Source organism: Gadus macrocephalus, chromosome 15, assembly GCF_031168955.1.
Source record: "Gadus macrocephalus chromosome 15, ASM3116895v1".
Lineage (NCBI taxonomy): Eukaryota > Metazoa > Chordata > Actinopteri > Gadiformes > Gadidae > Gadus > Gadus macrocephalus.
The window spans coordinates 8,205,341-8,220,340 of NC_082396.1; the positions used below are offsets into that span (position 1 = coordinate 8,205,341).

Below are 15,000 nucleotides of genomic sequence, written 5' to 3' on the forward strand. Positions count from 1 at the left end.
CGGTCGGACTGGAGAACGGGCAGCGGGTCGCCGGGGAGACGCAGAACGGACACACGGGCAGGAGGAGCCCGAAGCGGTTGTCGGAGGAGTACGACGTTACCACGGTGACCATCTCTAAGATAAGACCGTCTTTGGGTGAGAGACCAGCCAGCTATAAACTTGCGTTTCTATCCCTTGGCGGATAAATACGTAATCTTCACCACAAAGTGACTGCTTGGAAAGTGTTATCTTTCGCAATATGTTCCCAGCTCCCAGAGAGATTAGTAATATCAAAGAATAATTTGTGGGTTATTGCATGGAAGCATGGAGGAGTTTTATTTATTTAGTTCGGCATGGAAATGACCATCGTTCATCATACACTCCCACAAAGATCTCTCCTTTGATATCATAAGAGGAATTTCAATGTTGTATTTCATGTGTTTGATATCTCACCAATAGAGGTCAGTAAATCATTAAAAAAAGGAGTAAAAAAAAAATCAAGTACATCAAACAACCGTGTATATACGTACCACTTACCAAACAACCAATCTACACACCTGCCTACCTCCCTACCTATCTGTGTATCTGTGTGTGTGTGTGTGTGTGTGTGCGTCGGTCTCCCTAGAGGTTCATCTAACTCTTCATGTTTTATAGGCATCAGCATCTCTGGAGGCATCGAGTCCAGAGTGCAGCCCGCGGTGAAGATCGAGAAGATCTTCCCCGGGGGCGCGGCCTCCACCAGCGAGTTCCTGAAGGTAAGACGCCCGCAGGAAGGGAACCCTTCGACGAGTGATACCCAGTCCGCCACAGAGACTCTCTCTGGCTGACTGAAGCTTTTCCAAGAGTACACTTTAGTTCTGTCCAATCCTGGAACAGAACAAAAGAGTATTCTTAGTAGCGCCAGACAGTCGGGAGGACAGATGGTACACCGGGGCAGAGAGAGTGTTTTGACTGCACCGTGTCAGCCCCGTGGACGGTTGCCTGCTCCTGGAAGGCGTTGTGTGAGGGGAGAGTTGGAGGACAGGAGAGGGGGCGGGGGGGGGAGAGGAAGAGAGGAAGAGAGAGGGAGGGAGCGCACCCTTGCGTGTCCACGGACTCGTACATTTTGGATGAGGTACATGGTTTCTGGAGGAGCTAATGTATTGGTAATATGTCTCCTTCTGCTGTAATTTGACGGTGGGTCGGGTGATATTGGTTCAGGTTCACATGTGTGCATGGGACACGCACCCATTTGTACTGCTTTAACCGTACTTAGGGGATTAGGTTCAGTTAAGTTCAATTATGTTTGGCTTAGGCTCATTAGGCTAGGGTTGAGTTAAAATGACTCATTTTAACTCAAGATTAATCACATTCTTTTTGTGGAGTAGATTAGCATAAGGTATACTATACTATAGTCTAGCATTGTACTATCGAGTCAGGGAAGTGGCTTCCAAGGATTGTGTTCAAGAGATGTTCCTTCAGGTGAAATAAGTGTAAGTGAAAGTAAGTGAGTAACTGAAAAGCAACAAAAGAAAATACAGCAAAGAAGCTCCCTCATGGAACAAGGACACTGTGTGTTGGCTGAGCCATGCTAGCTGCCCGGTCTAACCTAGGGCCTCCCCGTCTGGTCCCGCGGTCCAGCTGGTGTCTGTGTTCTGCCAGGCTCTGGGCTATCTCCCACACCTTGAGTGCAGGAGGATGTGAGGCCACTAGACCCCCAGTGTTAACATACATCCTGTCTCCGCACAGGCATGCAGTAGCAGTAGCAGCAGCACACTATCAGTCAGATACCGGTGTGTGTGTGTCTGTGTGTGTGTCTGTGTGAGTGTGTGTGTGTCTGTTGTGTGCGTCTGTGTGAGTGTGTGTGTGTCTGTTGTGTGCGTCTGTGTGTGTGTGTGTGTGTGTGTGTGTGTGTGAGTGTGTGTGTCTGTTGTGTGAGTGTGTGTGTCTGTTGTGTGCGTCTGTGTGTGTGTGTGTGTGTGTGTGTGTGTCTGTGTGAGTGTGTGTGTGTCTGTTGTGTGCGTCTGTGTGTGTGTGCGTCTGTGTGTGTGTGTGTGTATGTGTGTGTGTGTCTGTCTCTAAGTGTGTGTGTGTGTGTTTAAATGTGTGTGTGTGTGTGTGTGTGTGTGTGTGTGTGTGTGTGTGTGTGTGTGTGTGTGTGTGTGTGTGGGGGTGTGTGTGTGTGTGTGTGTCTGTCTCTAAGTGTGTGTGTGTGTGTGTGTGTGTGTGTGTGTGTGTGTGTGTGTGTGTGTGTGTGTGTGTGTGTTTAAATGTGTGTGTGTGTGTGTGTGTGTGTGTGTGTGTGTGTGTGTGTGTGTGTGTGTGTGTGTGTGTGTGTGTGTGTGTGTGTGTGTGTGTGTGTGTATGGTGTGTGTCATGTACTGGCACTACAACAGTTGAACGTGTTTTGATGGATGTGATACAGTGGCCAAGGTTTCTATTCATCACATTATTTTTGGACGAGGACGTCCATTGGCCACAGAGCAGGAAGCGTTATGAATGAAGCACTCTGGGCTGTAAAGAGGATGTGACAGATTAGGACCTGATTTATTTAATTCACCAAAAATTACTTTTTAAAAACAACTAAAGCCCTGTGTAATCCCCACTTTAGTTAAAAGGATGTAAATCTTTTGATGGCGTTCTCACAAAGGGATGTGGTCGTTTTCTGTCTCCCATGATATTTATTTCTATGCACATTTTAACTTTTAAGTTCAGTAAGTTCAAATGTGCATGTTACATATGCGCATGTATCCTGCTTTAACCATGCTTATGAAAATATTAGATTATAAAATGAGGTTGGATAAGGATAAGGTCAGGTCGGGTTAAGTTGTGGGTTGGATCTGTGTTTTAGCAAGGAACAATAAAGTATTGTTGATTCGCTGACACATGATGGTCAGAGAGGGATTGATAGATTTCATATGGAGAACGGTAAATACAGTTCACAGGAAGAAAGAAGGAGTTTGCATGAACAATGATAGAAAGGGAGAGGTTTGGATTCAAAGGAGTGTGCATAACAATGGACAGCGGCTGTGTTTTGAGGGTGTTGCTAACCTTCACTGAGGGTGTATCCGTTAGGCAGGTGCATCCTCTCTGTGCCCTGATGACATCACAGGAAGTTACTCTCCTCAGGGTTCCAATCACGCCGATTACTCTGTCCTCATCTTGGAGGACAATGGGTGTTCGTGTGTGTTCCGTGAGTTTGTGTGTGTGTGTGTTCTGTGTGTGTGTCCTTGTATGTGTCCGTGTGTGTACGTTTTAGGCCCTGACAAAACGACAGGTTGCAGCTGGTCCTTCCCCCAGGATACTAACCCACCTAGCGCGTATCCAGGAGGCTTCCTGGATACGCCTGGGGACACATACGTACCAAACAATCAGCTTAGGAACCTCTCAGGCCGGGGGGATGTAAAGATGGGTTCAAACCCAGTATCTGAAGATTAAATCTGTAGTTTTTAGAGTCCCAAGGGGACCGCCAGCTCTCTGCTCTCGTCAACTTTGTGAGAGATCAGGAGTCCCATCGTCGACCTGGGTTAACGTGACTGGCTTTCTAAAAGGTTCTGTTGCCGTCCTGTATCCAATAGTCGCAGCAAAAAGCCAAAGGCTTAGAGCATAAGAGCCTAAGCAAAAGAGCCTTTCTTCCACTTTTCCCCGGGTTATTATTCTGTCCAACATGCACAAATTGGAAAGCAGTCAAAGAACAAAGTTTGCCTGAATGCCCGAGTGCGCATGTGTGTCAGTGCATGAGTATATTTTCCTCCATCCACCTTGCCTTGTGCTGAATGAGGAGGGTTGTACAGAGCTTTAGTGGTGGCCTTCGGTGTAGGGGTATTCATGGGATCAGAGAAGCCCGAGTCTCCCGAGCATATGTCTGATTCCTGCTGGGCTGCAGTCCCGACAGACTTACAAGAGCCGGTCTGATTCTTGAGGAATTCTGGAAAGAGGGACGCATGGCTTGAATAATGAGCGACACAGGGACAAGAAGCAGTATGGGCATAGAGAGTCCATATTTAGGTGAAAGTATTACTTTTATTACTTTATTTATAACTTTTTTTTCTCTGCATGTGTCTGTATGTGTCTCTCTCTATGAGTGTGTCTCTGTATATGTCTATGTGTGTATGTCTGTGTGTGCGTGGGTCTCTCTCTACAAGTGTGTCTCTCTCTGTGTAGGTCTATCTGTGTGTATGTGTCTGTATGTGTCTCTCTCTATGAGTTTGTCTCTGTGTATGTCTAAATGTTTGTGCATGTGGGTGTCTCTCTCTACGACTGTGTATCTGTGCATAACTGTGTGTGTGTTTGTGTGTGTGTGTGTGTGTGTGTGTGTGTGTGTGTGTGTGTGTGTGTGTGTGTGTGTGTGTGTGTGTGTGTGTGCATGGTGTGTGTCATGTACTGGCACTACAACAGTTGAACGTGTTTTGATGGATGTGATACAGTGGTCAAGGTTTCTATTCATCACATTATTTTGTGTGTGTGTGTGTGTGTGTGTGTGTGTGTGTGTGTGTGTGTGTGTGTGTGTGTGTGTGTGTGTGTGTGTGTGCGTCCCTCTATCTGAAGGCTGGGTACGAGCTGGTGTCGGTAGACGGCGAGTCGTTGCAGCGCGTCACTCACCAGCACGCCGTGGACGCCATCCGCCGCGCCTTCGGCCACCGCGGAAGGAACGCCATGGTGTTTGTCGTCAAGGTCCCCAGGAACAAGACTCCGCCCGGCGGGGGGGCCCGGGGCCCTGCAGACTGACCCCTCCACGGGGAGAGGGCCGGCCCTGCCAGCCTCAAAGCAGAACCGCAGGTCGGGTGTGAAGGACAGCCCGGTGCCTCACGCCTGAAGCAGAACCATGATCTCATACTTTAAATACCCTGCTACCCATCGGAGCGGAACCGTCTGATCCCCCTCCGGTCGAGAGGTGGCGGCAAGAGAGGAGATCCAATCACAGCGGAGGAAAGCGGAACGGTCGTCATGGATGCAAGGATATGATGTGTGTCTCTATAAGGGAGTGGACCTGTAAGATAGTGAGGAGCAGAAGACGTTTGGCAGAGAACATGTGGCCCTCAGATCATATCTGGTATGAGACAATATCATTATATACTATCATGTTGTTGTGCTATACAAATTGTATGTATTTCCCTTTTGTACGATTTGTTTATTTTGTACCCAGTATAAAAAAGGACATAATTTTTTTGGACAAAATGAAGGAAATGCTTTTTTATATTGAATTTCTTCAATAGCAAAAATACAGTAAAAGAAAAGCCATGAGAATCAATGCATTCTTATCTCTGCTTTTCCCAGGGTTTTTAAGGTGACCGGCGGTTTAATTCAGGACACGTGCGCAGTGTGCACGTCTCAGCATGGCCATCAGATTCAGTCTGACACAGATTACCCCTATACCCCCCCCCGCTTCCTGACTGCTTTATGAGATTTACAGATTCATATCCGATTAACCCCTCCTGAGTGATGTCAAAATGCCTTGGCGAGAGAATTATGAAGTATAACAAAATGCTGTCTGTATTTATTTTTTGCGGATTTTTGCGAGTGAGCTTGGCTTCTGCAGCTATCCTCCTCTTTTGAGGAATGGTGACAGCTTCCTGGTGACTGATCTTGTGTTGACACGGGGCTGGGAAACTGCACATGGACAACAAATCTCGGCAGAGTTAGGCACATTGTGAGTACATGACATTAGTACATTAGATAACATTATTATAATGCCCAGTGCCTTACAATCGCCATAGGTTACAATGCTTAATTTTGGTAAAGTGATAGAGTGCCGATAAGGCTTAAAGAGATTGTATTTTGGGTGTTTCATGATTCATGTTATAGAAATATATATTTATGGATGACAAGGATGACATCAGCAGCCACTTTAAGGTGATACAATTTGTTCTTTAATTAAAAACACAGTCATTTGTACAAGAAATTTACACATAAAAATATACACAGGCGACTACACACTCTATGGATTAATGACGACATGACAGACCCAAACACAAAAAGAAGACACAGACAAATAAGAAACGGACAACAACACAAGTAAAAAATAGTGTTAAACTTGCTTTGGTCTAGTCACAGTGGCTAAATAAGCAATAGATACATGTCTTAATAGAAGACAATGTCACTCTGTTATACGGTTTAGTGCCTCGTATATTTACACCGAGGATAACGGTAATGTGAGTATGAGTAGAGAAAAGATATGAGATTGATGCACACAGCGGTGACAGTTCATCGGATGTTGTTGAATATGTGCTTGTTGATAAGCGGCCTTTTGTGGCACATCTTGGTTTGTTTGTTTGTTTGTTTGTTTGTTTGTTTGTTTGTGTGCAGCAGAATACCGTAGCCAACAATGGAACCTGTTCCAGCCAAAAGGGGGACGTCCCGTGAAATGTCAATTCTGACAAACCCAGTGGGCCACAGAGAATAGTACACCAATGACAAGCTAATGCCTTTGCTAATACGATGACATTTTTAGGTTAGGACATTCCATAACCTGTTATGGTTATGATTGTGGAGGAGGGTTGTTATGAAAGAACTTGAAAATGCATTCAGTTCATGAAAAATGTTGATACAATTTGGCCAAATAGTTTGGACCAATTTACGAAATAGAAGCTGAGTAAATACCTGCGATTGGAGTGCTTCTGGCCTTACTTCAGCAGGAAACCCTTTTGAAACCCATCATTGCAATGCATTGCTAAGATAACGAATATCGACAATAACCAGGGAGGAGGTGGAGATTGAGTGATGCGTGAAAATCAAACAAAGATTGGTCGAAATGGAGGGAAGACAGTTTACTGATCAATCATAGGGTCAAGATCAAGGTTATGATCACCAAAAAAGTCTTCCCTGATTTGACGAGACTTGGTGTAATCATGTCACTCTCAGTATAATGTAAACATTCTGCTAAGATGTCCTCTTCCATTTCACCCTGATCCATTGATAAATCAGACCATGTGATATCGATATAGAAGTCTTTATATTCTGCGTATTAAACCCACTGACAAAATATCTTTAGGTGCTTATTATAAGAAAATATATACATCATCATCTTTATTATATAGATTTTATATTTCTCTATTATTTTGTTGATATAGACTCTGCATTTGTAAAATAAAAGATAACAGTTGTGTTTTATATATATATATATATATATATATATATATATATATATATCAATCAATATTTTTCTTTTATATCAATACGTGCCGTTCTCAGTGTTGGACACAGCCCTGCATATGCTCTCGTTCTCCCAAGTCTACAGATTCTAACCACTAACGTGTTTCCCATTGGTTAAGCTGTTGCCCGGATGAAACCTTGTCCAATAGATAATAACAAGAGTAGCAATCATAACAGCTACTACTAAGCCAAGTCCTAGCGTGTCATTTCAAGAGAGACCAAACAGCTTTCTCCTAGTTGTGGAAAGAAACGCACATAGAGCATGCAGTCATGCCACTGTTTCTACCGCTGTACATCAGTCAGTCAACGCTACGGTCATAGTCATGGTCGAGGTCTGAGGAGAGTGCTATTTGGTGTTTGTCCCTAACAAGTGCAAAATAAACAGCACTGAGAAGGATGGAAGGGGGTGGGGGGCTCACAGGCATGCGGGTGGGGGGGTCACAGACATGCCCATGATGTCATGTGGCCAATGTTTACATCCTGTTTTTTTTTTCTCTGCTGCAAAAGGAAGGTTTGAGTTGCACTGAACTTGAAGATGGAACTAAACTCCTGTGCAATGACCTCCACTCCTTATGAGTGTTTAGTAGGGAGGAGAGATAAGCAGACCGGAAGAGAGGAGAATGTGGGAACAAGAGGGGGGGGGGGGGGTGGGAGTTAGACAGAGAGGAGGATGGAGAGTTAAAAAGAGAGAGAGAGGTACTGAGAGACAGAGGGGGTTCTAGTTGAACTGGGTTAATACCAACCATGCTCCCCCCCCCCCCCCCCAGCCCCCCCACACACATATTTGAAAAATGTAAATGTTTATACAAAAAAAGCGACCACTTTGCAGTATGAGTTTTTGCCATGCGGGCCGAGTGCGATAGTGGTTAGCTGTTGGTGGTCTGGATCGGGTCGGACGTAGTGTGAACATTTGGTTTCTGTCTTCACGGCGGTTCAACAAATGACAGAACAGAAGGTCTGAGTGTAAGCAAAACCCAGGGCCAAAGTCAAATGTGGTCACGGCAGGCTTCTAGACGTCTCTTTTAGCCGTAAAAAGAAGAAAGGAAGTCACGTAAGTAAGCCGAAAAAATGACATTTGTGCAAAACAACTGAATTTTGTTTTTCTGTTGTCGGTGGTGACCACTTGTTTAACTGCATTTCTCTGGAGTGACTGAAGTCCCAAATACATTCCATTGGAAACACTCACTGCAGCGACGAGACTTCTTCAAGAACCAGTCCTTTGAACTGTTTCCTTGATTTATATTTAAAGGTTTCCACTGGGCCTTGAGGCTTGACACAAACAGGTGAACTGAAAATAATATGAATATATAACAAGATATTGCATATTTGGTCTTGGTTTTCCCTTTTATAAGTCTAGTGGTGTAGCCTACAGCCGTCTTGTTGACGAACCACGACAGGGACAACGATGCTAATGTTGACCACATGGTCATGGCTGTCCGCGTGATGCTACCAGCTAGCCAAGCATGTGCTAGAGGCTAACTGTTTATTAGCCTTGTGTGCTACCTCGAGAAGTCCTGATCATTTGTGTGCAAGTCTATGGTCACTTTCTTTTTAGTTTTTTTGCTACTGCTGTTTTAAATACCCTGATTTGTATTATGTTCCAAAAACAACAAAAATGTCATGCTATTCTCTTGGCTTGGTGAAGAGATCCTGTGCTGCTGGTATCGGGTTTAAAGGACCCAGGACCCATATCGTGAGCTCTGGAGGGGATAGAAACGTTTTCATCGTAGTATCTGGTAATCCAAAGTTAGTGGAGGTCGAACTCTCTCGGTCCCCATCGGATGCTGCCTCCAGCCAGTGAGTTCTGGTTCCAGAGGGGAAGAGGGAGCAAGGACCCAGCCTGAACGGATGCCCCAAGGAAGTGACACCCTTTCAGCCTGAACGGATGTCACTTCTATGGCGGTGGGTTCGTTGGTGGTGGGGGTCGAGGTGGAAACATCTGTGATTGGGTCCTATCCTTGGTTCACAATGGAGGTCCTTGATTATAGGAGTGCTGGTGCTGTGGACTGCTTGGCATCCCGAGTAGGAGGGTCTTACAGGGGGGGGGGGGGGGGGGGTGGGTTTATATCTCGGTGGCGGTGATCTCCTCGAAGTGGATGTCGCTGCTGCCGTTGTGGTGCTCGTAGCGGTCGGCGCCGCGGCCCTCCAGCTCCAGGCTCAGCTCCCTCATGGCCCGCTCCAGGTCCCGGTTCCTCCGGTACATCTGGATGTAGTTCTGCTGCAGCTGCTTCTGGTAGCGGATCACCTTCTCCTTCTCCTCCTGCCACACCCTCCTCTCATCCTCAAAGCCCGACAGCTGCTCCTCCCCGGTCCTCCTCTCGTACAGCAGCTCCCCCTTCAGCCTCTCCACCTGGACAAGAGAGACCTCACGTTAAACACCCTGCCTCGTACCAGTTAACACTTACATTTACATTTAGGGCATTTAGCAGACGCTTTTATCCAAAGCGACTTACAATGAGTACATTTGGCATAAGAAGTGCATCAATATATCGCTGTCAGTACAGAAAGGATGTTCATAGAACCAAGTGCAAGTACAACAATCGCTAGGCTAACCAATTCCCCGTGTCACAGCAATGATAGCAGCTAATGCAGTTGCTACACAGTTAAGTACTAAGTTGACACACACACACACACACACACACACACACACACACACACACACACACACACACACACACACACACACACACACACACACACACACACACACACACACACACACACAAACACAATCACTTCTTCCTCTGAAATGGAGAAGCAGGAACACACCGATAACTTGATCTGGATGGATCTGTTAAATGCCTCACTGTCAGTGTATTTCTATAGCCCCTTTCAGTACAGAACAGGCACTCAAAGAACATCTGCTTGGTCAGGTAAGTAGGGATAATCAATCCGTCACTTTCATCCATAGCGACTTCATACACACGTCACACGCTCCAGGACGCCTACAGGGTGGGCCGGGGGACAATGGGCATCAAACCCACAACCTTTCAACCAGGGAGTCGAACACCCGCAGCCAACTAAGACACTATGATCAGAACCAAAACCATGACGACAAGTAGACGCACAGAGAGCAGGCCGGTGGTCCCGTACCTGTTGCCTCAGCCCGAGCACCGTCTCGGCGTTCTGCCTGTGAGCCTTGGACTCGTCGCTCTCCCCGCCCCACGCCAGGCGGCTGTCGTCCACCTCGCGGTACATCGAGGGGCTGGGCCCCCCCCGCCCCGGGCCGCCCCTGCTGCCGCCGCCGCCGCCGCCGCCGCCGCCGCCGCCGTACTGCTGCAGGGACATGCTCCCGCCCGATTGGCCCTTCATGCCTTGGGGTCCGCTGTGATTGGTCAGGGCGTCGCAGAGGCGGGCCATCTCGTCCTCCAGGCGGCCCATCTTCTCGCGGAGCAGCTCGGCCTCGCTCTTGCGCCGCTGCAGCTCGTTCTCGCAGACCTCCAGCTCCAGGTTGCGCGTGCGCACGGCGGCCTGGGCCTCCTGGGAGCGCATCTGGCTGGACTGCTGCTCCGAACGGGCCTCGCGGAGCTGGGCCTTCAGCACCACGATGTCCCCCGCCTTCTGGCTCAGCTCCGACTGGAGCTCCTTCAGCTGCTGCTTCAGCAGGCTGATCTCCCCGGACTTCTGACACACCTGCGGGGGGGGGGGAGAGAGCGGGGCCGAGGGGCCGAGGGGGGAGGTTCACTGACTGGATCACACCTAGTGCGTACACTCTTCACTGTGGATTAGGTTGGATCAGTTTAGACCTCTGGTGATGAGGTTGGAGATACCGATACCATACTGGAAGTTTAATTCAAAGTCTCTTCATTTAAAATCCTCGCTCACATTGTGTTTGAATGCGAAGCCGTGTATTATTTGGGGGATACACATCGTTATCAAGTACACCGAAAAAGGAATTACCCTATTCTTCGAGAATTACAACATTTCCAAACGCATAGTGTTATATTTATTGTCCCACGGATCATGGTGACACCCTCAGAGAACAGGGGCTGTGATGTACAGTGTCTACCATGCCCACCACCCACCTCCCACTTGGTCTCCTCAAGGCGCGGGCCCAGCTGGGTCTGCTCCCTCTGGATGCTGGCACACCTCCTCTCCAGACTCTCTCTGTCCTGCAGCAGAGCCGAGAAGTCCTCCTGCAGCTTCTTCTTCTCCTGCTGCAGCTGGAACACCTGAGACCACACAGCAGCAATGACCAGTGTTAAGCTGCGGTGTATGGATGTGTACACACTTTATGAAAAAAAATAAAAAATCTTTAAAGCATAAAAAATATAAAAATTATATTTAGCAGAAAGTAAATAAAGTACAACAGCATTTTAAAACAGCAGGGGAGCCATTAACTGAACTGCCTCAACTGTATCATCTAGCAAATGTCTACTTGCCAGAAACACCAAAATATTAGGAAAATGCATTTTGAACTGTGCACACTATAGACCTGACAGACCATAATAACCTCTGTGTCTCACATTGCTCCACCACAGGAGCGAAATGACTAACCTTAAGCGTAGGCCGATCAATACGTACCATACCCTACATTACGCTCACCAGCAACACAAGTCATTATTTTAACGGGCTTTAAATGCCTTTACGGACAGAGGAGTCAGCCAGGAAAGTGGGTTGAACGAGAGAGGCAAGGGCAAGTTAAACAAGATCCTGGGTGTTGATCGAGCCCGGGCGCTGTCAGGTGTATGGCCTAAGTGGCGAGTATGGCCTAACAGTTTAATCCTGGCACAGCTCCATAGTACCGTGGGATTTACCTGCAGCTGCAGCACCTGCTGGGCTCTCTGGGCCTTCTGGGAGGCCTGCTTCATCTTGGCTGAGCAGCTCAGCCTCAGCTCCTCCATGTCCCGCTCACAACGCCGCTGCTTCTCCTCGTACACCTGCCGGGGGGGGGGGGGGGGGGGTGGGGTCCAGAGGTCAGGGGTCAGGCAGCATGCATTATGCTCTTCATAACAAATAGTGTTAATATAATGAGTCTAAATGAATACCACTTAATAACAAATGAAACACTCCAGGTCTTCAAAGCAGGTGACTCAATCTGCTTAAGGCCCAATCCCGATTCACCCAAACACTTAACCCTAACCCTTTCAACCTACCCCTCATTAAAATGACAATTGGGACAACCCTACCCTGCGCATAAACGCGCAAAAGTGAGGGGTAGGGATGAGGGTTTGGGCGAAGGGGTGAATTGGGATCCAACCTCAACACGATTCCACGCTTCGCGCCTGGAGAACCACTGATCCCTTCATCGCCAGCAGCGTCCCCTTACCTGGCATATGGCCGCCTCGTTCTCGTCCAGGTTCTCGCGGAGCTGCAGCAGCTCCAGGTCCCTCTCCCTCAGCTTGTCCTCCAGCTCGCGCACCACGCCCTCGTATCCCTCCACCAGGGGTGGCGAGTGGCTGCACGACCCGCTGTCCGAGAGGGGCTGGCCGCGCCCGCTCAGCGACCCCGAGCCCGAGCTCTTGCCGGACGAAGACCGCCCGCTGTCCGAGTTGCTGTGGCCGTGGCTGTTCCCGCCCCCCATGGCGTTGGTGCCGGCGGCGCCGGTACCGGTGGCGGTGGCCGCCGTCCGGCCCAGGCTGGGCACCGCCTCCAGCTGACCGCCCCCCAGCCCCCCCGAGGCCGACCCGCTGCTAGAGCCCTCGCTGGGGGCCAGGCTGCAGCCCGTGCTGCTGTGGGTGGGGAGGCTGGACAGGGAGTTGCGGCCCGAGTCCGACATGGAGCAGGACTGGCTGCTGCGTGCGTTGCGCCCGCCGCCGCCGCCATTCCCGCTGCCGCCGCCGCCGCCGTATGAGTCTCGCTTCTCCTCCGAGGTCACGGACGCGGCGCTGGCATTAGCGTTGATGACGTTGGATCCGCCGAGAGGCAGCAGGAGGTTGAGGCTCCCCTGGCTCTCGGACAGGCTGGCGCCCCCTGGCCGCGGGGAGAGGTACTGCACCGAGTGGCGGTTCTTGGGGATAACAGGTTTGAACGCCGTCGGGCGGATAAGCACCTTCTCCATGTTCTGCCAGAATCAGAGACGGGGGGAGCGAAAGGAGAAGAGCAGATGTCAACAGCGACTCGTTGTAGCCAAGCAGTGCTAATGAACGACGCCATGTGTGAAAGTAATTAGCAGAGGATCAGCGATAACACGGCAGGTCAACCCACGGGCGAGGATATTTAAATTAGGTTTAATTGATATTCATGACTCTCATTGAGCGGTTTTCTTAATGATTTTACGCAGCATTGGGGAGATAAGGGCGATCAAGCACGGAAGGGACAGAGGATGGGTGTGTGTGTGTGTGTGTGTGTGTGTGTGTGAGAGTATCTGTGTGACAGAGAGCGAATGAGAGGGAGAAAGAGAGATTGAGAAGTGAATGTTGGAAAAAAAAAGTATGGTGTGAAAGAGATCATAGGCGGAGAATGTAGAGGAAAAATAAATTACGGGGTAGTAAAGAAAGACAATGGAGTACGAGAGAAAGAGAAGGAGAGAGAAGGCCAGAGCAAGGGGAGAAGATAAAGAATGAAAGAAAGACCGCGAGACAGACAACCAGATACTCATATAAAGAAGTAAACAATACAGAAAGATAGAGAAACAGAGACGCAGAAGGGGAGAGACAGAGAGAGTGAGACAAAAAGAGAGAGAGCAAGGGAGCACAAGAACAATGAGCGATAAAGAGAGGGAGAAGGAGAGAGCCAGAGAAGTAAAGAAAGAAGGAAAAGAGAGAGACAGATAGACACACAAAGACAGACAGATAGGGCTTTTTCTTAATGACTTTCCCCATGGCTCATTGGACTTGTCACCAGACGCAAGTGAGCTCTGACATTGATGATGAGGAGCGGGCAAGGTGAGCTACTGCTAAATGATCTCTCTCCCTTGGCTGCGTAAGGCCAGGTGATTTAGCTTCCCATCGTAGATCGATGGGAATAAATAGCCAATTAGACAGCTGACTCAATCTGGGGTAAAACCCGTCGGCAGAAACGCACACACACCCAAGCACGCATGCACTCACGCACACACAAGCATGCCTTAACAGAGTTGAAGTGGATACAGCTAAGGGTTAAGCAGTAGATAAAGTGAAGAATCATGGTACGGCATCAATCATTACCATTCAATGAGGTACATGACCTTGGGGTGTAATAACCGAAGCAGACCTTTCTGTACTGTTCACATTTAGATGGTAATGTGATAATAAAAAAGCGTGATTGATTCTAGGGGACAAAGGTTCTGCCGCCCTCACCGCCAGGAGGTCAAAGGTCACGGTCAGTTATAGCGCAGCGCCTCTTTTAGCTAGAGAGTGTTGAGCTCACACCGCTGTGTGTAGAAGACATCATCTCTTCTCATCTCCTCGCGACGGCAGAAAGGGTTGGGCCCCATTGTAAACATTCGATTTAAAACACATGTGGGGTTGATGAGGAACATTTCTCTATTGACTTCACGGGAAAACGTTGAGAAACATTAGTTGGTAATGTGGACGTGATTAGCCAGCAGGCTGACATGGCATTCATTCAGCCAAATGCATCTATTTCAAACAAATTGCCTTTTCTTTTTTTTGCTTCTTGCGCTTTTCATGTCATTTCTGAAGCCAAGGCAAAGGCACTGTTGATACTTCACAATAGAACCACAAGGACGGGCAGGTGCTTTGTCGTGATCCCCGGTGGGGGAACAAACAACGTGTGCTGAGTGAGATCAAGGTTAACTACAGCGCAGGGACTACAAGTAGCGCAATGAAAGTAAACAGCCGGGTCTCTATGTATTCAAGTCTAAAGCAAAGGCGTGTGAGTTGAATTGCCCTTCATGTTGTGAAATGTGCTCGACACTGCTCCAGGTATCAAAAAAGAAGAGGCGTCGACAGTCTGCGACTCACCTTCTCCAGCTGCCCCGACACTGGGATGAGTTTGGGCGGAGGA

At 48.4% G+C, this 15,000-nt stretch overlaps 2 protein-coding genes across 5 annotated transcripts in view; one reads left to right on the forward strand and one right to left on the reverse strand.

Annotated features, from left to right (window-relative positions):
- pdzd7a (PDZ domain containing 7a) overlaps nt 1-5,711 on the forward strand; it is a 15,485-nt gene extending 9,774 nt beyond the window's left edge. Inside the window, exons 14-16 of the mRNA XM_060073857.1 lie at nt 1-135; nt 634-734; nt 4,507-5,711. The exon at nt 1-135 is cut by the window's left edge and continues 74 nt beyond it. Of these exons, the coding sequence (XP_059929840.1) occupies nt 1-135; nt 634-734; nt 4,507-4,686 (416 nt within the window). The 3' untranslated portion in view covers nt 4,687-5,711. The remainder of the gene's footprint in view (nt 136-633; nt 735-4,506) is intronic.
- A 94-nt stretch (nt 5,712-5,805) lies between these two features.
- The window catches only part of LOC132472828 (leucine zipper putative tumor suppressor 2 homolog), a 51,889-nt gene continuing 42,694 nt past the window's right edge, over nt 5,806-15,000 (reverse strand). For all 4 annotated transcript variants that reach the window (XM_060072621.1, XM_060072619.1, XM_060072620.1 and 1 more), the window contains 6 exons: nt 14,958-15,000; nt 12,380-13,114; nt 11,868-11,990; nt 11,136-11,282; nt 10,204-10,743; nt 5,806-9,460 (listed from right to left, as the gene is read on the reverse strand). The exon at nt 14,958-15,000 is cut by the window's right edge and continues 719 nt beyond it. In XM_060072621.1, the coding sequence (XP_059928604.1) occupies nt 9,173-9,460; nt 10,204-10,743; nt 11,136-11,282; nt 11,868-11,990; nt 12,380-13,114; nt 14,958-15,000 (1,876 nt within the window). In that variant the 3' untranslated portion in view covers nt 5,806-9,172. The remainder of the gene's footprint in view (nt 9,461-10,203; nt 10,744-11,135; nt 11,283-11,867; nt 11,991-12,379; nt 13,115-14,957) is intronic.